This window comes from Colias philodice, chromosome 24 (assembly GCF_061535455.1).
Source record: "Colias philodice isolate Cphi_HAF_F1 chromosome 24, ilColPhil1 Martin Lab GWU primary, whole genome shotgun sequence".
In the NCBI taxonomy this organism is placed as follows: Eukaryota; Metazoa; Arthropoda; class Insecta; order Lepidoptera; family Pieridae; genus Colias; species Colias philodice.
The window spans coordinates 7,354,355-7,376,670 of NC_143109.1; the positions used below are offsets into that span (position 1 = coordinate 7,354,355).

General features: G+C 36.8%; 1 protein-coding gene across 1 annotated transcript in view; it reads right to left on the reverse strand.

Annotated features, from left to right (window-relative positions):
- Positions 1–261: 261 nt before the first annotated feature.
- LOC149477795 (uncharacterized) overlaps positions 262–22,316 on the reverse strand; it is a 61,040-nt gene continuing 38,985 nt past the window's right edge. Inside the window, exons 7-21 of the mRNA XM_089710322.1 lie at positions 17,107–17,210; positions 16,007–16,160; positions 15,137–15,246; positions 14,676–14,862; positions 14,089–14,258; positions 13,608–13,771; positions 12,823–12,954; positions 12,206–12,369; positions 10,831–11,412; positions 10,180–10,291; positions 9,795–9,927; positions 8,787–8,947; positions 7,278–8,167; positions 6,648–6,919; positions 262–5,957 (exon numbers count right to left, since the gene is read on the reverse strand). Coding sequence (XP_089566448.1) covers positions 6,664–6,919; positions 7,278–8,167; positions 8,787–8,947; positions 9,795–9,927; positions 10,180–10,291; positions 10,831–11,412; positions 12,206–12,369; positions 12,823–12,954; positions 13,608–13,771; positions 14,089–14,258; positions 14,676–14,862; positions 15,137–15,246; positions 16,007–16,160; positions 17,107–17,210 — 3,319 coding nt within the window. The 3' untranslated portion in view covers positions 262–5,957; positions 6,648–6,663. The remainder of the gene's footprint in view (positions 5,958–6,647; positions 6,920–7,277; positions 8,168–8,786; positions 8,948–9,794; positions 9,928–10,179; positions 10,292–10,830; positions 11,413–12,205; positions 12,370–12,822; positions 12,955–13,607; positions 13,772–14,088; positions 14,259–14,675; positions 14,863–15,136; positions 15,247–16,006; positions 16,161–17,106; positions 17,211–22,316) is intronic.

The window sequence follows — 22,316 nt, forward strand, 5'->3', positions numbered from 1 at the left end:
GGGCTTAGTATCGGTAAAATTATTCTAAAAATCAGTTTAGTAGATTCAGACTATATCATACCTCATAATTCTTAGATACACCTTTTTAAAATTAGTATAGATAGCATAGATATCGTCCCGAAATAGGTATTATTGCTTGTTAGGATTTGTGATTAATAGGATAGATATATTATCAAATAATAAATATTGAATCACTGTACTCTTTAATTTACAGATAAGGTAAGTACTTCATATGTTTAGGTAATAAAATAAAACAACAAACACATATACAATTTCTTATATATTTTTACATTTCAAATAATACAGGCGGTTACATAAAATAAATAGGTCTTCATACGATTTACATAGTCAAATGTGATGTACAAAACATTAAAGTTATAACTACTAGGAGTTTTATAATACTAATCTGTACATAGGGTATAGAAATAAAAAAAATATCACTACATAAGTATAACGACAGCATCAGCCCGAAATACTTCCGATTATAATATATTGAAGATTTGGGCACATGCTTTTTTACATTCAGGAGTCAGGACCGATCATGTGCGCGGGAAAAACAAAACGTCAAATTTTTGGCGGGAAATATTAGTGACACTTGACAATCAATGTTGCCATGAAACTTTAATAATATCGCTTCTCACATTCACTAGACATCTATAAATTAAAAGTTTTACGTATCACATGACAAAAGCCAATTTAATGTATGTAATTTTAAAATAGAAACAAACGTGCATATTTCGACATCTAGACATTTTTTAATTAATCCTCCCGCGAATTTATAATAATGAACACATTATGAGTTCATGATATTCTTAACCTATAAATGTGATCAAAAAGGACGAATAATAAAAAACATGATTTTTTAAATGGAATAAAGGTATCAGACCAGAATACTGATCGCATATTGCACTATACATCAGGGAGTCAGCCTTAACTTTGTAAAACAAGTGTTGAAATAAAAAAAAGTTACTACTAATGTATAAATTATAAAAATAATCGTGGTTGATTAACGCGACTTCTAATTGTGTTAAAAAAATATTTAAATACAATAAATGTACACTTGAGTAAAATAAAAAATGTAACTTCAAAATTCAATTATGTAGTTACATTTGATTCACCAACTTCGACTCGGATAAAAAATCACGAAATCAACCAAAGTTAGTAATGTGTAAAACTAATTGTAAACATCGTTGGTATATAAAATGCAGTTAGTAATAAACTTAAAGTGTCTACTTAATTTAAATTGTGCTTTACTTAACAAAAAGTGAAAATACGTTGCGCAGCATCGTTTTGTTTCAAACTCAATCATAGATGGTACCACTAGAATTCAAATGCCATCTATTCCTAAACGAAAAAAAAACGACACACGATTGATGTCAAAAATTATAACCCAAAAAGTAGGAAAAGGTGTTTTTGATGTCAAAAAATATACTCAACAAGTACAAAAAGGCTGTTTAAGAAAAATAAAACAGTATTGCCCTTGCAATAAATCACTGTCATTTTAACGTGATAACGTTTTTAAAATCGTTTTAGTCGGGTGACATGTTCAGAAACTTGTGTCACACCAAAACCTCACGAGCGCAATCGCAGGTATAACGAGAGAGAGACGGACCGATCTCCCGTCTCATCTCGAGCGCTGCCACCAATAAGACGTTATCACGTAAACATCTCGATCGTAAACCTACTTTACAAACAACCAATTTTTTTAAGTAGCGAAGTATATAACGCAACCAGACGAAACAAAAAAATGGGGGAGGAGATATAACAATAATTAAAGATCACTATAAGGATCGGGGTATAGGATATCCAATTTTTCCAGTAAAATGGAATGCATATAATATACGGAACTGTTATTGGCACTTATCAAGACGGTTTACGGAAGAATAAAAAGATTGTGGGATTATCTCGCCACAGGGTGACAGTTTATGCTTATATCTCACTCTTATTGTGAAAATTGATATTAGATTCCTTGTACATATATGAAAGAGATAGATATACGAATAGTTGACTGTATGAAAATGTAGAGAATATCACATGGGAAGGGACCTTTTTAAATTTATTCAATTTTAGTATATTTAGGGTGGAATGATATTTGCCTTATTTGGATTAGATATGGTACTTTCTTCTTATAGAAAGTTATCGAAAATCAAGTTACAAATTCATATTCAAAAAAATAACGCCCACTAGCTTTCATATCATGCATCAACTATTGTATATCCCCCTTAATATATCGAATATCCATCTGGAACCTTACATCAATGACAAACAAGACAATCAATGATCACCCTTATACATTTGTGAGATAAGTATCAAAATCCTGTAACCACTAAAAAAACTGCCAAAAGGCGAAGAGGCTGACTATGAAGTTAAGAAGTTTTAATACGAATACAAAATGCGTTAATATAAAAACAATTGAGCTAAGCGAAACATCTATATTGTATACGGAATAAAATTCAAACTAACTACGTATATACTAAGCCTAAAATGGCACATTTAAGAGCTTTCAATGCAGAGACCTTGCCCAGTCTGTTATTATTACTTAGCTGTATCACAGTGCTAAAAACTAGTGTATTCCTTAAAGCCTTTTTGGTTGTATGTTACTTAAATTTGTGCAGAATATAGGTAAAATTACACATTTATTTCAGAACAGGTCAGAAGTTAAAAAACTCCAATGTTTTGTTGTTCTAAAATGTATCCGGGATCCTGGAAGTCTGTCAAAAATTTATGTCTGTTTACTGTAAATTAATTCTCTGGAGGACTTTATGGAGGGGATATGTTTAGACTATATTATTTTATCGGAGAACGACTACTTACAGCCGATGCAACAAATATAAGTAGACGAAAAAGGCTTTAAATCATACATCACTGTGATACAAAGTCTCCTCCCATGATATGAAAGATCTCAATATAAATTTGCGCTTTCACCTATTATATATACACCTACAGCCTTTCACAACGGTCATCGGTAATCCTTATATTTCGTTTAAATTCTCGACTTTATCGAGTCCAGAAATAGTCACTTTGTATAATTCCTTAATCGAGAATAACACGAACTTATAAAAATCACTATTATCGAGTATTAGGCATGTTATCAAACTAAAACTATGCACTAACTTTTCAGACTACTAAAAATTGTAGTCATTTATATATTTGCTATGGTTATATAAACCACGAGCGTAGCAAGGGCGGAAAACTAGTATCGAAGGCAAAAGAGTATATATGTCTATTCTGCAAACTGCAATATAAAATATTAAGTTCTAATAATAATAAAAATCTAATCGATAACTCATGATAAACACCTATAAATCTATATTTTATATACATTTGTAATATAATTCCTACTCCGGAAATTATGCAAAGTGACTGGAAAGCTGCCATCGTTTTTATATATTTATCTGCGTTAACATCGATTGAATTACGACTTTATTCTTTGCACTTAGAAGTTAATTTTGAATAACATTACATACGCAAAAATTTCGCCTCCATTCCTTGGAAAAGCCTTATCCAATCATACATCGAACAAAACCACATAATTGACCAATCAAAAGCATTCCTTATACAATAGATTAACGAATACTGGACCATATAATAATAGGAATAACGTCGATTTTCACTTATCATATGTGACTTGGAAAGAATTTCGACCATATATTATGGTTTAAATATTTAATGATCTAGTAATTTTGGACAGTTAAACGCGAATTTTTAATTTTAACACTGGAAATCCAAATATTTAGAATGAGTAATGTGATTTATCTATTTATGTGATATTATCAAATCTAGTAAACTTTTGATAGATCAGTCAGGACAACATGCATTTATCTTTAGGTATATAATTTTAATACATAGGTATAAAAGAACAACAAATAGTTGTTGTTCTTTTATATCCAAAAAGTTATATGTTACTTCGATTGCTCTAACAACTTGACAATCTCACCATTTTTAAGAGTAAATTTTGATATATAAAGAGTATAACTCGTGCCAATAAATGAAGGCATATATTAGCTTGTGTGCTTGTGAGCGAGATAAATAATCTCGTTTTACTAAAGCGTAAAAGAGAAGACACTATCTTCTTTCGATACTTTATTGGCACGGGTTATACATTAGTTTTTTTAGATAGCGTTGTTTTTTACACAAAGCTGTATCCTAATACTAATTACGATATTTTCTATTGGATTATAATGGGCCTTTAATTTAATAGTATAGAAAAATAGCAAAACAAGTCTAGGATATTATTATTATAAGTAATATGTCTAGATAAAAAACCCTGGATATATGTTTTTTATTAATATCAGAACTAAGTGTTGCCCATTTAAAGATATTTAATGTATTTTCGATTAATTTTCATCCGATATAAATTAAATATCTTTAAATACAGCAATTACAAATGTGTTTTGCTCCATTCTTTTAATGTAAAATTATTTTCTTAGCGACTGTTGAATTTGACGTTTTGATCTTGGAAGTAATGTCAAATCTCAACCGTTTAAAAGAAAAATATTTTACAAAATAGGAATATAGCATTAGTGATGCATCTAACTGATAATAGTGTATTTTATTTAATTTGAGGGTAGTCTGTCACATTGATTAAATAAGTCAGCATATACAAACAACTGAGAGAAAAATCTCTCATATGTGTGTTGTGTTTTCACTTTGGATACACTGAACCGTTTTTGATTAATTTTGAAATATTTTTACCTCTACAATATTTGTATACGCTGAACATTTAGTCAATTTAATGACTTTTGGTTGTTAATAAAAACCATTATTGAATAATCTCACTTTTAACAATACAAACATACAATATCCGAATACAGTACGATTCAAACTTAATGGCAGCTCGGAACATCATACGATCCGTGGCGCAGAAAACAATTTTAGGTATTAGCGGGACGCGGGACGCACCCGCACTCGCACCTGCACCTAACTTCCGAACCGCCATTAAGTTTGATTCGAACTGTACTATTCGATATATTTATTACACGCATTAAAATAACTAAAGTCTGTGTGTTAGTTAAGATAGCTAAACTGCTGTACCATCTGTGATAAATTGGTAAAAATCTAGGTAGATTTTTGTTAATAATTTGGAATACGTTTAATAAACATATCTGATATATCTATATAGCTGAATACACTTTAGATGGGAGGAGAATGCTTTTAAGAAAATTGTTTATTTATTTTCCTGTATGTAAAATATAAGCATACATATGGCCATTTTTAAGTTTTATAAATCAAAATACCACATGGGTACTTATAAAATAAATATATTGCTTCCAGTAATACTTTCACTAATCTTTGATTTATACTTTCTAATAAATACGCTATTTCATAGAACATTCTCCCCCCATTTTTTGTATGTTTGTCCGCTCTAAACCTACTAACTTGTGTTTACATTACTCACACAACCTCATCTTATTACATAAGAGACGAAACTTTAACTTGATCTAGGTTATTTGCCAATGAATTACATCAACTACGTATAATTTATATGTATATAGGATATGGCCAATGTTAGCGCCAATGTTTGCTTAGAAATGTGATAATAAACAAACTTTTGAACTGAAATGTGTTTTATTTATTTCAACGAACAACTCGTTTTCTTGATAAAATAAGGTCCACACGGACATCAGAGACATATTTAAACGTGATAATAATCTTCAAATTGCTTTCGTAATACGTGACCTTGTATAGAAACGCAATTTTTTTCTATGTGTCTCTAGAACAATAACTGTGACATATAAATATTTAAACATATTGATAAAACTTTCAATTGCATCAACACGAGTTCTTCATAAACCATCACAAACATTGGCCAACATTGGCCAACCAGTGGGCCAACATTTGAGCTTTACACACTATGGATACGGCATTACCAACGTTTGGTCAAATAATACTTCGCTACCGCACAACGCACTGAGTATTTACACTACGTATCAGACTCTTTGTGATGCGCTCGTGACCTGCAAACGAAAATGGACGTTATTTATTGCGACATAAGATTCTATTTCGAATGACCTAGATGTTAGCTGGATAAGTTGATTTACTTGGTAGGGGACAATGCTATTATAATTTTGCCGATGTTGTAAATATTTACTTACAATTGAAAATTAATGGTTACATTAAATTAGGAATTGTATTATTATTTTTTAGTTTACTATTTTATAATATCGACTGGATAATATTTTCAAGTCCTGATTCTAGTGACTTGTTCGATGTTTATTATATGCTTCTTAGCATATTCACAAATTACCTTGTAGTTAATCTGCTCAATTTCAAATTGCGGTTATAACTGGTGGGGGGAGGGGGCGTTTGCTTGTAGTACACACTACACTATTACATTACCTTAGGATCTACCGGCTCAGCTGATCGCCGGCAGCCGCGGGCCATACACAGCTAATGCGCACAAAACACAGCAGGCCAACAACGCCCGGGGGGGGAAGGCCGGCTGCGACGGGTGGGGGGAGGGGGCATGTGCTTGTAGTACACAGTACATTACCTTAGTATCTACCGGCTCAGCTGATCGCCGGCAGCCGCGGGCCATACACAGCTAATGCGCACAAAACACAGCAGGCCAACAACGCCCGGGGGGGGAAGGCCGGCTGCGACGGGTGGGGGGAGGGGGCATGTGCTTGTAGTACACAGTACATTACCTTAGTATCTACCGGCTCAGCTGATCGCCGGCAGCCGCGGGCCATACACAGCTAATGCGCAGTAGCAGGCCAACAACGCCCGGGGGGGGAAGGCCGGCTGCAACGGGTGGGGGGAGGATCTCGCGTGTGCTTGCAGTGCGCACGCGCAGTACACGTCTGCGGTGCGGCACGGGGGCGCGTGTTCGGCTCCCGGCTCGTGTACAGCGGGGTTGCGGGCGCCGCCGCATGCTGCGCTTAGTGCGCAGAAGGAAAGCGCGCGCCAACCGCCCAGTCTGAGAGAAATACAAATGAATGTCATTTTTGCGTGTATAATATGTTCATACAACACAACAACAACAACAATCGAACAATCTGTCTATGTCTGTGACGCGTTAATGACAAATCAACAGCACAGATTAGTGCGTTTGTAACGAAAATAGTGGAATGCAGAGAAATATGCACTATTTTTAAATTAATTGATAATTATTTAAGACTTAAAAACAGTTTCGATCTATTCTACAGGTTAATGAGAAATTAAATCACATTTGAAAATGTATATTTTAAACACGACAAACATTTCCGAAAAAATTAAAGTTGTATTATTAAATAGCCCCGAAAAACAATACCTAAATAAATAAAACCTATACTCACTTGTCAACAACAACCACAGGCCCGTTCTTATACTCCATCTGGCAACCAGCCACGAACTCTATCAACGCGAACGAATCCTTATACGGCTCGACCAGTCTATCCAACGCCTTTTCCCTTTCACTCCCACTCCCCTCCCTAACTGCCCTCACGAATTCATTATCATCCGGCGACCCGGGAGTATACTCCGTAGTATCTCCATTCAACCAGCCACAACACCGTATGAACTTAACACTTAATTGATAATCGTCCTGCAACGAATGCACACTAACGTTCGTCACTTCGATCACTCTGTCCGTGGGCACATCGTCACTGACACTGTCGACTCGCTCGAAATAATAACACGGCCTGTGGAGTTCCATCTCTTCTTCTACGGTTAGGGAAGGTTCTATGGGAGGGGGAGGGGGTGCTTCTTCCGGTGGGGAGCCAGCTGACCGCGCTCCCCACTCGGGGAACTTAAACTTCGTTGGCGAACTCAGTTTGAAGTTTTTCAGGGACATTTTTGACGGGCTTCTAGGCGATTTTGGGCCGTTTTTCTTTTCTTGTAGGGATGAGAATAGATCGCCATTCGCTATAGACTTGCGCGCTGATAGATCTCTGCTGCCGTTTAAGGAATCTAGGCGTAATTCTGTTCTGTCGAAGCGGTAGGCCGGTTCCGGGTCTGTGATTGGCGAATTGCTTTCTGGGATGAGTCGTTCGTCGTCTGCGCACTCCGAGCCTTCTTGCCGCCTGTAACCGTTGACTTCTGGTGATTGTGCTTCCACTGGTGTTTCGGTTGCTTTTCTGTCTGGCCGCCGATGTGCGACGTAAGTTTCTTTTGACACAAAACTCGCTCTGAAGTTCGCGATGAACAGCTCCCTGTCATCTTCCGTCGGCCAGAACACGTCGCAATCCTGTAATGCATTGCAAGATATAAAAATCGAATATATAATTATCTTATCTGGTTGTAATAACACTTGAATTGTTTATTTCACTGTTATATAAATTCTGCCCTTTTTATTTGTGTAAACATGTAGTATATTACAACAAAAATGTAGTATATTGATTATGTTTTTCTTTCGTTTATGTTTAATTGTATAAGTGTTATTAATGCGAATGTTGTGTACACCTATAATTGAGAAATACATTGGATACAATTAATTAGATAATGTCTAATATATAATGTAATGTGTATTTATTGTTGTGTGTTCCATAAATAAATAAATAAATATTTCGGGACAATTTTCACACACGGCACGATCTGATCCCATACTAAGCTTTCGCTTGTGTTATGGAAACCAGATGGCTGATAAACATACATATATAATTTTAAATAAATACTTATATAGATAATTAACACCCAGACACAGAGCAAACATCTATGTTCATCACACAAATATTTGCCCCGGGTGGGGATCGAATCCACGATCTCTGGCTTGGAAGGCAGGGCCACTACCAACCAAGCCAACCGGCCAGTCAAATAAATAAATAAATAAACATATCAGCGGGTGCTGCGCCCCTTGGGCTACAGACCTCGTCCCCACGCGGGCGCTCCGGCAGCACGAGCACCAGCTGCCCCGTGTGGTCCCACAGCAGCCGCCACAGCTCACCCCCCCCACCCGGGTGCTGCGCCACCGCGTACTCGCGCATGCGCCGCCTGCCACAAACCCATGACGCGTTCACGTACTCGCTGCCTGCGCACGCACAAAATGCAAAAAAAAAATTAAAAAAAGTTCACAAAATTACTTCGAACTAAAAAATACATGTCCAGGTGAAAAGTTAATACACAACAGAAAAGAGCGCGTGTGCCAAGCACTTTGTTGTGTGCTTTAAACTCGATTTTGTCAGAAGTGAAACTTCTTAGGCAAGATTCAAGACAACATTCAAAGATACCAAAAAAAACGTTTAAATGGGCAACTGCAACCTGCTGCAGAGGACAGTCGCCCTGGACAGTATCGTTTTACAGATACCAAAATCGTCGCCTTCCTCCATGACGAGACGGTATTGCCATAAAATGTTACTTTCAACGCGCCTAAACAAGTTTCACTTAAAAATAAAATCTTATGGTTAAAGAAACAATGTCAAAATGTACACAAAAAAAGGATGTTAGAGATGATGTGAAAAGCTAGTAGGTACGCAAAATATACACGTACACACAAATGTTAGGAACTATGTGAAATTCTACTACGGAAAAAATACACAAGACACATAAAAAATTGATGTTAGAAATAGAAGCTATATGCAAATAAAATATAGAAAAGCCTATAAGTACAAAAGAATTACACTTGTTCAAAAAAGGTTGATGTTGAAAACAATGTGAAAATATAGTGCAAAAAATACATAATTGGCACGAAAAAAGATGTTTCAAAAAACATAAAAATCTGCGAATAACACTTTTAAATTAAATAAAATCAAATACACGGTACAAAATAAGCCATAAGCTACATTTTATCCCCGAAATCCCACAGGAACAGGAACTATTCGGGTTTTTTTAAACGCAGGCAAAGCCACGCACGGAAAGCTAGTATAATATAAACTTACCCTCAACACCAGGTTTAGGAACGAGCATGACTCTAGCAGAATCTGAAGGCAGAATGCCACCAGGCCGATTCTTCTCAGCATTATGCGGTGCGCGTGCGCATACACTAGGCTCCACACATGAACGTGTTATCAACTGAAAAATATAATATATTTATAGGTAATGTCTTTTGATTCTTCGAGATGGATTGTCTAGATTTGTTTCTTTTATTTCTGCTAAATTAACGCATGTTTTTAACACGCTTTTTTAGCTTCACTTGTATTTTCGTATGTGACTCTTTAAACTCGATTTTATCCCACTTTATACGAACAGATTTAACACAAACTTAATACATTTATCAAGGATCGATTTACAACACGATTTAAAAATAAATTAAATATGAAGTACCTGATATTGTTTTTCCAACAAATTGACAGGCGGCGGCCCTTGATACGTAGGCTGCCGATTCGCCAACGAACGCATTCGCTCTAACAGTGCGTAATTTTCTGCACGATTTGTTCTGCAAAATAAAAATTTACTATAACTATAAAGTCTATTTTAAAGTGAAACTTTTATTACATCGTCTCAAACTTTGTGGAGGAAGGAAGGTGGAATTCCTCCATCGAAAAAGGGAGGATCCTCGACCAGTCTACTCGACTGGCCGGCCGTGAAGGCCCCAATGGATGATGTCGGAAAGTTGTATATATAGCTCTGTAGCGAAAACATTTCGCTTGCGCGATTCAGAGTGAGGTGTCGCTACAACTTTTTGGTCTGTGTAGCGCATGTCGCGTGTATCGCGGCTGCCGAGTAGGTATACCTACTCGGCAGCCGACCGTCACGCGACATGCGCTACACAAAGCAGTGTTCGGAACCGTTCCAACAGTTTCACTTTTACCGTGGTTTCATAAAACCACACAACATTTTTTTTTAAAGAATGATTTCTTATTTTTACTTATAAATTATAAAATTCAAGGGATAAAAGCCTCCTTCTAATTTATCAATGTCAGTCACATTCTTTGTTACAAGTGTCTATAATATAATAGTCTAAATTAAACTCACCTCCTAATCTCCTCTTTCTCCTCTTCACTCATACTATTATACGCCGCCATTTTCTTGCTATACGTGTCCGTAGATCTTGGCGCCAAATCATACACACCCTCGCTTTCATCCCCATTAACCAGCACCTCTTTCTCCTGCCCATCCGAAGATTTACTCGGCTCGCTGTTCAATTCATCCGTTTTTATTGACATTTCACTGCCGTTTTCCATAACTTCAGTCTTATCTTTGTCACTACTCGACTTGACGCTTGTGACGTCATTCTCAACAGTTGTCAAGTCATTAACGCTCTTATTTCTAACCGGGCTAAGGTCCATAACCGCTAGCTCGTCTTCCGAGATCGGTTCTAGGAGTTTGACGAGGTATTCTCTGGCTTTAGCGAATTCGACTTCAGTGTTGCCAGAGCGTACGTACTCTAGTAAGGCGTCGTGTACGAATACGTACTGCTCTTCGGTTTGTACGAGGTGGTTTCGTTGTGTGCGCGCTCTGCATAGGAACCCGAGCGGGGATAACGTCCCCGTTAGTTTCAATTGGTTTAATTGTGCGTCTATTACTATGTACGTGCCCGTTCTGCCTACACCAGCGCTAAAACATAAATTTAATAAATTAAAACTTGTGTGTAAGATTAGAACATTTTCTTATCATTTATTGTTGTGTGTGGTACGTGTTAACTTATAAGGCAGTATCGGAAATTGTATTAATCACTTATGAATAAATAAATAAATATGTCATAATCAATAAATAATATATATGTTATCAGTATTTCATTGATGTCTCATCTGAAATGTACCTTCACTGGTCCTTCGAGCCGGATTTAAGCTAGTTATAGTAACATTTTTGCATCCTACCTGTATCAAATAAAAAATTTCAAATTTCAAATTTATTTATTTGTTTCACAATTTTTTTTTTTTTTTTTTTTATTTATTTATTTTTTTTTTTTTTTCACCTCATATAAATTGTAGTAAATCCCTGGTTAACCCACTAGGAAAAACCTGTGCGGGGTCAACCAGTGACCTCCGTCGGCTTAGCATATTTTTTAACAATATGATTTTAACAGTACATAATATTTAGAGACAGAATTTTTTATGTAGGTACAATCTTCAAACTTAGTTAGCCTTAACTTTAAAAATAAATAAATATATAAATAAATAAGATTAATATACAGGGTGTCCCAAGAAGTATGGATGAACTGAAGCCAGGAGGTAGAGGACCCAGAGGGCCATCCGAATCATATCCTATCCTATTAGAAGGTAGTTTATCTGCCTGTTGTGTCGTGTGACGTTTGCTGATTTATAATGATCCGTCCACACAGAGCTTTAGCGTGCCATGGTGCGGCCACACAGTGCTTCTTATTAGCTTATATGTCATATGCGGGTACCTGCAGTGCACGAGCACAGTGCCGGGGTCAGCAGCGGCCCGCACGAAGGGCAGCACGGCGAGCGGGTGCCGCGGCGTGCCGTGGTCGGGCCACACCGTGTAGTGGTACTGCACTATGTGCCGGCTGTGCTCGGGCGACTCTTCCCCACCGTTGCTTTCTGTCACCTGAGATACGGCAAAAATAACGCATTATGGAACAAACAATCTGTAAACTTCTTAAAATAACCTAAAAACAGCAAAAACAACTCAGAAAACAGTCCAGGCAAGAATTATGGAACAAGAATTATAAAATAAACTTTTTAAACTAACCTAAAAACAACAAAAACAATGCAATAAGCAGTTATTTTTTCAAATAACTTTAAAATTGACCCATTTTATAACAAATTGGCAATTTTCTAGAATTTCAATAAAACTTTAGTTCGGATATTTTCGCTGAGTAGTCCACCTAATCACGAATACGATATTGAGATATTCGAATATATTTATTGTATTTTAAGGTTTAATTTGTTTTTAATGTAAATTGTTTAGTTATAAGTGAAAATTTTGTAAAGTATTTGTAATTAAACATATTTTCTTTCAAAATTTTCCTATTTTCAAAGAAAAAAACAAAATACAAACCACGGGCGTGACCCGTAGGTGTCGTATCGTGTACGCAGCCCGTACATCCTCGTACAGCAGAGTCACGTGCACGCCGCCGAACTCCGCGGAGCTGCCGCGCCCGCCCGACGGCCAGTACATGTCGCATTTCCGCTGCGAAATACGTAGAAACAAGTGAAAAATATAATAAAAAAGAGCGTTGTGTCAGAAGTGAAACTTCTCAGGCAAGATTCAAAGAGCTCTTTACTCCATGGCGTGACGGTATGGCTAGGGCGCGATCTTGAAATTTTACTTTCAGCGCGCCTGAAGAAGTTTCACTTCAAAAATATTAACTCGTGAATAGGTGTTTTGTGTGTGAGAGAATGTGGGAAATAAATATTTCAATTTCATCACGCGTCAAGCTGGATAGACTTCGGTGTTAATTTTGTATTATATTTATTATTGGCAGGAAACGGATCTAGCAGAAATAATTACATAGTATGTACTTGTATAAAATGTCTGTTTATGTGTCTCTGAAATAAAAAGATGTTCAAAAGAAGTTCAGAGTTTTATTATAATATTTACTTTTAATAACAACACTTTATTGTACAAAAAATAGAATAGAAAATTACAAATGTATTTATGTATTGAAACTAATAAGTGTAAATTATAACTAAAAAGCATATGTTCTGGTTAATCTATATCTCAAGATAAAAAATTATGAATTAATTATTTAATTATATTTTCTCAATTAGCAGGACGGTTCAACATTCCAACGATTTCGTTCACTAAAAATTATTATATTTTTTTAATACAAGCACACTCACCCGTCCCCTCTCCACCAAGTTAGTGATCATGACCAGTGTCCGCACGCGGTGTTGCCATATCATCCGCCAGAACGCGTCCAGTGTTGCCGGCGTGGGGCCCTGGGTCGCTATGTACCGCCGCTTCCACACCACCCACTCCAGTTTTATTTGCCGTGGGACACCGTCTGTTAAATTAGTATTTTAATTTAAATATTCATACATAGACTATAGAAGAAATTATAGATGTGGTATGGTTCTTTTATATGTCTCTGCGTAACGTACAATCTACCCTCTTTTTAAGCATAAATACGGAACCCAGGAAACTATTTTTTTCGTAACTAGTAAAAAATATAACTAAGTTAAATGAGATCAAACAGTAAAATATAGCTACCAGAAAACACAATAGAAAATATTTTGCATATTTAATCCGTCCATAATACTTCAAATTACTCAAAACCTACCTCGAAATAACCACATTATTTTTTTTTATTCATCAACTTACTGATCTCCACAAACACATCATCCAGTTGATCATCATCATCACTCGTATCACTGTCCGAATCACGTTGCTCCTCCGACTCGACGATTCCAGAAAATTCTATGTTCAGGAACGCAGATTCTATCCCTTCAGCCAGATTTGGTGGTGGCTTCGATGCTTTGACTGATGGTTGTCTGGAAATGGGAATAAGTATTTATTATCGGCTGATTTTCTTATCGTCTTATAATTGGTAGAGAAGAGTAAGGTATTCTCTCTTTCGTTGCAATCTGAGAAGTTTCGTAGTGGTGTTATTGTAAAGTAGAAAGGTTGCATAAAATTTTAATTCAATAGAAGACAAATCGCGAACACACGATTTCTTAATTAAAAGAGTCTACTCTGATCAAACATCTGAGATGCTAGTTGAAAAAAGGCCCTGATGGAAAATATTTGCTATAGTGTCCGTTCACCGTTGCTCAGTTCAACTGAATTAAAATTAAGAAAGAATGGAGAAGACACAATAAAAAAAGAAGAGTGAAGAGCGAAAAAGAAGAGAAAGACATATGAAAACAAGAGGGATGTATTATATTTGTTTATGTTGGCAGTTTGCGCACCTATGTGGTCGCTTCCGTCTCTCCAATCTCCGCTCAAGCCGAGCCACAGCCGCGTCACTCAGCACGGGCAGCATGCCGTCTATGAAGTTGGCATTCACGTAGTCGCAAGCGATACCACGACCTGCGCCCACGCAGCCCGCGGCCCCGCACCGCCCGCCCGCTGACACGCACACGCGGGAGTGGTCGTCTGTGTGCGTGGATAATAATTATTGTAGCATAATTTGTGTGTGTACAAATTATAGTTATACACGCACGCACGCAAGTGGACGTCTGTGCACGTAGATAATAATTATTGTAATATAATGAGTGTTTACAGATAATAAAGAGAACAAGAACACGCGCGAGTGATTCTATGGGCACATAGATAATAATAAGTAATTGTGACATAATGTGTGTGTGTACAGATAATAAGGGTACATGCACATGTGGTGTGCCAAGAAATAGAGTATTGTGAAACTTACATGCAGTTATATTCAAGTATCTGTTTTTCAGTCTGTTCTCCGGTCTGTAGCTGTGGTGACTAGTGTGGCCCAACGCGGCCGATTTTGCTACAACTACTTCGTATTCTTTGCTGTAAAAACATAAATCAAATTATTATTTTATAGAAATTTGTATTTTGTGGTAAAGGCAATACAAAGTTAAGAAATAAAGAAGAATATTATAATGTAATACGCACAATTTGATCCTTCGAGTCAGATTTTATACAACGTTATTTTATATCATTAAATTTCCTTTTTTTTCTATATTTTTCGTACTCGATGCATAACTTATTCTAATTATTATTAAAAATTTTAATAAGCTTATGTTTTAAAAATCTCCCTTATTTGAATTACTCTAGCTTAAATATAAGCTGAAGAGTTTGTGTGTTTGTTTGAACGCGTCAATCGCAGGAACTACTGGTCCGATTGGATAAATTCTTTCGGTGTTAGATAGCCCATTTTTCGAGGAAGGCTATATATCAGACGACGTTCCCCGTTCCCCGACGAGTACAATATGGGGGTCTTCAAGCGTAGAGTGAACAGGTACCTTCTAGGGAAGCGCGTTCCATCTTAGACCACATCTCAGCTTAACATCAGGCGAGATTGTGGTCAAGCGCTTCCATATTACCAATAAAAAAAAGACGGGTTGCACTCCGGGAGTGCCGGCAGAAGTGAAAACTTGATTATTAACGTTGAGCATGTTTGATATTTTGGAATGGTATCCGTCTTACGCTTTTTCGATCAGGTCACGTGTCCTGACGCGAGTTTAAGATTTTATACCCATTATAGAAAAAGTGCTCAACGCCGCTAAAGAAGTTTTCACTTCAAAAATCATCACGCTAACACAGTCACCTGAAGCCGATGTCCCCGTCGGCGTGCAGCGCCTGCACGTGCCGCGGGAAGTGCGCCGCGCGCACGAGCGGGCAGTGCGCGCCGGCCATGCGCGGGGGCCGCCCGCCGCGCGAGCCCGCCGCCGCGCCCGCGCCGCTCACCGGCGTGCGCACCACTGTACCACACATACAATAATACATAAATGATGAGAATTAAAAATTATTAAGCTATTGCCATTGAGATATACATATGGAGACGACACCGCCTACATCACTATGTTCCGCTCAACATAAGCCATATGGCTTAACTGCACGCTCATTTTTTATTTGTTTTAAAGTGAAACGCATCAAATATGCCTTCGTGTGTGTTACGAAATTGCACAAATAATACGGAAAAGTGACTAAGATAACTTTTCATCGGTAAGTACCTAACTAGATAATAATTTTTAAAACTTAGAGCAAAAAAATGGCGCACAGATTTTGTTCGTGGTGTCTCCTCCATACGTAGTAATATTATCTCAGTGGCTATTTATTGCATAGCTTTTATTTCAGACTTTGAGCGTGGCGACCGAATGTAAAAATTCCGGAACGAAATAACCTAACACCCCTCCCACTTCAACCGGCATAGCGATGCTATGCAATAGCTTTACCGCGGCAGTCCTCGAGTGCCACACGTATTTTTTTTTATTTCAGCAAAAAAACACAATAACTATACAAATTTAACAATATAAGAATTTGCTGTAGCTTTTTACACTTTATAAGTATTGACTGTAGCTCCCATACTAAGAGAACTTGTGTCGTTGGAGTACATAGAAGAGGGAGTACATACACAAATGATACATTCAAATATTATCTTAAATATGGAAAAAAGTACACACCAATGTGCGTATATTGAAGCACGCACGCACGCACACGCATACGCTTGCGCATGCGCTAACGCAAATATTCACGCATATTATTTTTATCGTCTATATTCCTAATAATAGAATACCTCATAATTAACTCGATGTACAATAATTACTCGGAAAGATATTTCAAATATCAAAAAAATTGTCACCTACAAGGATCACAAGATACACAAATTAAAAATAAATATAAACTTTATCTTAAAAAACTACTAACCTGGCTTTTTATAAGTGTTAAGGGGTGCTCTAGCGGCTCTCTCGCCACCCTCCTCTAGATAATTATAAGCCGCACTTATACATTTGCTGAGGCGAGATCTGCATCTGTAAATCACACTAGAAATGAGTTTACATGTTATTTTGCAGATGATCCTTCGAGCCGGATCCAACAAAATGAATATTAAAAATGACTAACAAGAATTTTCATAACAGTTTTGTATTATTGTTGAAGTGTGTTTAATACACTGCCTGGTGAAAAGCGAATACCCGTATTACGAAAGCACTATTAGCTCCGTCATGGTATATTTAGCCCCGGAAGGACGAAAGACGCGGGTTCGAATCCCGCCTCGTTAATAGATTTTTTTTCTATTCTAAAGAATATAAAAAAATCGATGTTGCCGCAACAAAATCGTGCAGAACGGAGCGTTGCGACTGCGTCATCGCGTCGTCACGTCGCGGCGCCGTGCGATTGGCCGCGGATTGACCCCACTGTCCTCTACTACTTGGACTCGCCACGCAACCGCTGAGCAGGACACTCCCTCACTAAAATTAATTAAATCTACCAAACGCATTCTGTAATTTTGATTATTAAACTACTTATATACGCACAAGTTTATTTTCATCTTCTTTCGCCACCTAAAATCTAGAACCAGTCGTCAACATTTTCTGGTCCTTCGAGCCGGATCACATCCTGGATTTTGGAGACGCAATCGGCGAAGAAGTCGCAAAATTACAGTGCAGTTTGGTAAGACGGCCAGCTAATTTATCCAACCCTGTAAAGCTTCATCTGAGTGATACTGTGCTTTGTATATTCCAGAGCTTTCGGTGTTGCTTGCCTCCTCACGTGCTTTTACGCAACCGAAGAATCTGCTTCACGTGGCACGTAAGTACTTGTAGCTTTTTACTTCAGTCATTATGTCTCTTTCTGAGCAAAAGGAGCTTAAGGATTTGAGGAAAAAAAGGGGATTAATCAAATGTAGGCTAACGAATTTTAAGAAATATGTTTCGTCTTTTGAAAACGTGGATCTTGATACACATCAAAGGGCAGAACTAAAATTACGTATACCAGGTGCACAAAGTTTAATGAACGATTTCAACCAAGTACAAAGTAAAATCGAAGATCTTGTCCCGGAGTCAGAAACGGATAAACTCATAGAATCACGCGTAGAGTTTGAGAGGGAATATTATGTTGTCCTGGCGATGCTGGACTGCATGGTAAACCCAGATAATTCCGAGGATAGATCTAATAAATCCATTGACTGTTCCTTAGCGCACGACCATACGACCTGTAACAATTTTAATAACGATTCAGTAAAATTACCGACTATTTCTGTACCTAGCTTTGACGGTTCACATGAACACTGGGTAGAATTTCGCGACACGTTTTCATCCTTAATTCACAATTCGAAAACAATACCACCGGTTCAAAAATTCCATTATTTAAAGGCGAGTTTAAAAGGCGATGCCAAAATCGTTATAGAAAACGTAGAATTTTCATCCGAAAATTATATGGTTGCATGGGAGCTTTTATTACACCGTTTTAATAACACGCGTTTGATAGTGCAAAGTCACATTAAGGCAATATTTTCACTTCAAAACGTCTCAAGAGAATCGGCTATTCAATTACACAATTTAATTGATACAGTTTTAAAAAATTTACGTATTCTTAAAATCTTAGGAGAACCCACGGAATACTGGGACACTTTGATTATTTATATCGTAGTTTCAAAGTTAGATCCTACCACTGAACGCGAGTGGGAACAATATAAAAACACATTTTATAAATTACATAAGGACAAAATTATTAAACTAAACGATTTATTAGAATTCATTAAAGAAAAAGCCGATTTATTAACTACACTATCCGTAAATCACAGTAAACCTAGTATTTCAAATAACTCAAATAAATTTTCCACTTACCAAAATAAAAATTCATCATCCAAAATTCATTGCAACATAGTTTCGGATAACAAACAATCTAAATCGCAATCCAATAAGTCGCGCAGCCATTACAAGTCATGTTTGCTATGTAACGAAAGGCATCAGCTGTATTCATGCCAGAAGTTTCTCGACTTATCTCCGCAACATAGGGTTAATTTCATAAATGATAAAAACTTATGCATTAATTGTATGCGCCCAGGTCATTTAGTTGATACTTGTCTTTTTGGTCCGTGTAGAAAGTGTGAACAAAAGCACAATAGTTTACTTTGTGATGCAATTAAATTATCACCAATTAAACAAAATACAGTGACGTTAACTACGTACGAGCACCCCTCGCTTACTAATACGCATCCCGTTTCAGTGGTTTCAGTAGATAACGCACACATGCAACTTCAATGTATTAATCACGCACAAACCGTTATGCATACAAAGGATGACAATTCTTCGCAACAGATTGTCATATTGTCTACGGCGATAGTTGAAGTATATAATGAATCGGGTGAGTATTATTGCGCACGCGCAGTTCTAGATAGCGGAAGCGAGCGATCCTTTATAACGCAATCGTTTGCAAATAAATTAAATATACGAATATTACAGTCCACTCAACATATTCACGGTGTAGGTAATTCTATTACGCAATGTTCGCAATCTTGTAACATTGAAATTAAATCGCGCGACGGGAGCTTCACTGCCCGTTTTCAATGTTTGATTTTGCCCCAAATTACATCAAAATTGCCTACAACCACGGTTAATTTAAATCAATTTAATATTCCTCACAATTTATTGTTAGCTGATCCCAATTTTTACGAAAGTCAACCTATTGATTTACTGATCGGTGCTGATTTATTTTGGGAATTAATAACCGAAGGAAAAATGCGCCTGAAAAGTGGTCCTTTCCTTCAAAACACCAAATTAGGTTGGATAGTGTCAGGTGCAATTAAATCTTTTCCGTATACTAGTAATAAAAAATTATCACATATTAATTGTAATTATTCGACGTTATCCACGGAAGATGATTCACTCGATAAGTTAGTTAGGAATTTCTGGGAATTAGAAGAATTATCCGCGCCTAGCAATAAATTACAGCAATTATCGAGCGAAGATAATATTGCTTGTGAGGAACATTTTATTCGCACAACACGTCGACTTTCCGATGGTCGTTTCTGTGTTTCAATTCCGTTGAAACAATCACCTGAGTTATTAGGTACTACACGCGCACAAGCTGAACGTCGTTTTTACGCGTTAGAGAAACGTCTTCAGCAAAATACTAATTATAAAAAGATGTATTCTGATTTTATACAGGAGTATATTAATTTAGGTCATATGAGTCTCGTCAATACGTATGGGAATCCGCACTATTTCCTACCGCATCATGGTGTGTTTAGGGAGCACGCCACCACAACTAAATTACGCGTAGTTTTTGATGCGAGTATGAAGTCTAGTTCCGGCGTATCATTAAACGACATACAAATGATTGGACCTGCTATTCAAGGTGACTTGATTTCTATTTTATTACGTTTTCGCGAGAATAGGTATGTTGCATGCGCTGACATTGAAAAATTTTACAGGCAATTGAATATTGCTGAAGATCAGCGTGACCTGCAGCTGATCTTGTGGCGGGATGATCCCTCAGAGCCGCTGAGGGTGTACCGACTCAACACCGTGACGTACGGAACGGCATCCGCACCGTATCTAAGTTGTAGATGTTTAAAGGAATTAGCCAAACACTCGAATATTCCGTATGTAGCCGATACTATTAATAATTGTTTTTACGTTGACGATCTCATAGTTTCATCGAATTCTATATCCGAATTAGAAAATATTTGTAAAGAAACTAGTAGTCTTTTAGATTCAGCATGTATTAAATTACGAAAGTGGATTTTTAGTCATAATTTAAATTTAATTACGCCTAGCGTTAATGAATCGCAAACACACGATCTATGTTTACTGAATAAAACTTGTAACAATAAAACTTTAGGTATCGGATGGAATAGTCTCGATGATTATATTTATTATTTCACGCAAATTATACAAAAGAGTGAAGTAGTGACAAAACGTATTATTTTATCGTGTGCTTCACAAATATACGATCCGCTAGGATTATTGAGTCCGTTTATTACTATCGCAAAGCATTTATTACAAAGATGTTGGTTGTTAAAATTGACGTGGGATGAATCGGTTCCTAACGAAATTTCGCAAATATGGGATAAGTTTATAAATGGATTATCTTTTCTTAGCAGTTTACGAATACCGCGTCACGTTATGTGCATTGATCCAGTGCGAACCGAACTACATATATTTACCGATGCTTCACAGGTCGCGTACGGAGCTTGCGCATACGCTCGTACGATCAATGCAACAGCTGATGTCACAGTGCGCTTGATATGTTCGAAGGGTAAGATCGCGCCGACTAAACCTACAACTATACCTAGATTAGAGTTGTGTGGTGCGTTGTTAGGTGCACGATTATATTATAAGCTTATTGGATCACTGCGTTCAAATTTTGATAAAATTGTATTTTGGACAGATTCAACTATCGTTTTAGGTTGGTTAGGTATGCCTATTAATTTATTAAAACCTTATGTTCAAAATAGGACGGCAGAGATTCACGAGCTGACCAAGGAACATCCATGGCGTCACGTCGCAAGCAAGGATAATCCAGCCGATTTAGTCTCACGCGGGCAAAGTCTAGAAGCGCTTAGCTCCTCATCTTTATGGTGGGAGGGTCCGTTATTTTTACATAATGTACATTTTGAATTGCCCGATTTAAAACATTCCAAATTAATTAATTCAGATTTACCGGAAATTAAATCTACAAATATTTGTTGTCACATAAGTAATAACTTAAACGATAATTTAATTATTTTTTCTCGATTTTCACAATATAATAGACTTAAACGCGCAGCTGCTTATGTATTACGTTTTATTAATAACGCGCGAAATAAAACTAATAAGTGGACAGGTTTATTATCAGTCGAGGAATTAAATCGTGCTGAATTAACGTTAGCAAAGTTGAGTCAACAGGAATCGTTTCCCGATATTTACTATGCGCTTAAAAATAATAAAAATATAACGAATATATCAGGCTACAATCAAATTTCTAAATTAAATGTATTCTTTGACGCAAATAATAATTTAATTCGTGTAGGTGGGCGTATTCAAAATTCGCCAAATTTTAGTTTTAATAAAAAATTTCCTATTTTAATCGCAGCTAATCATCATTTTTCACTTTTGCTTTTTCGGTTCGAGCATGAACGTTTACTCCACGCC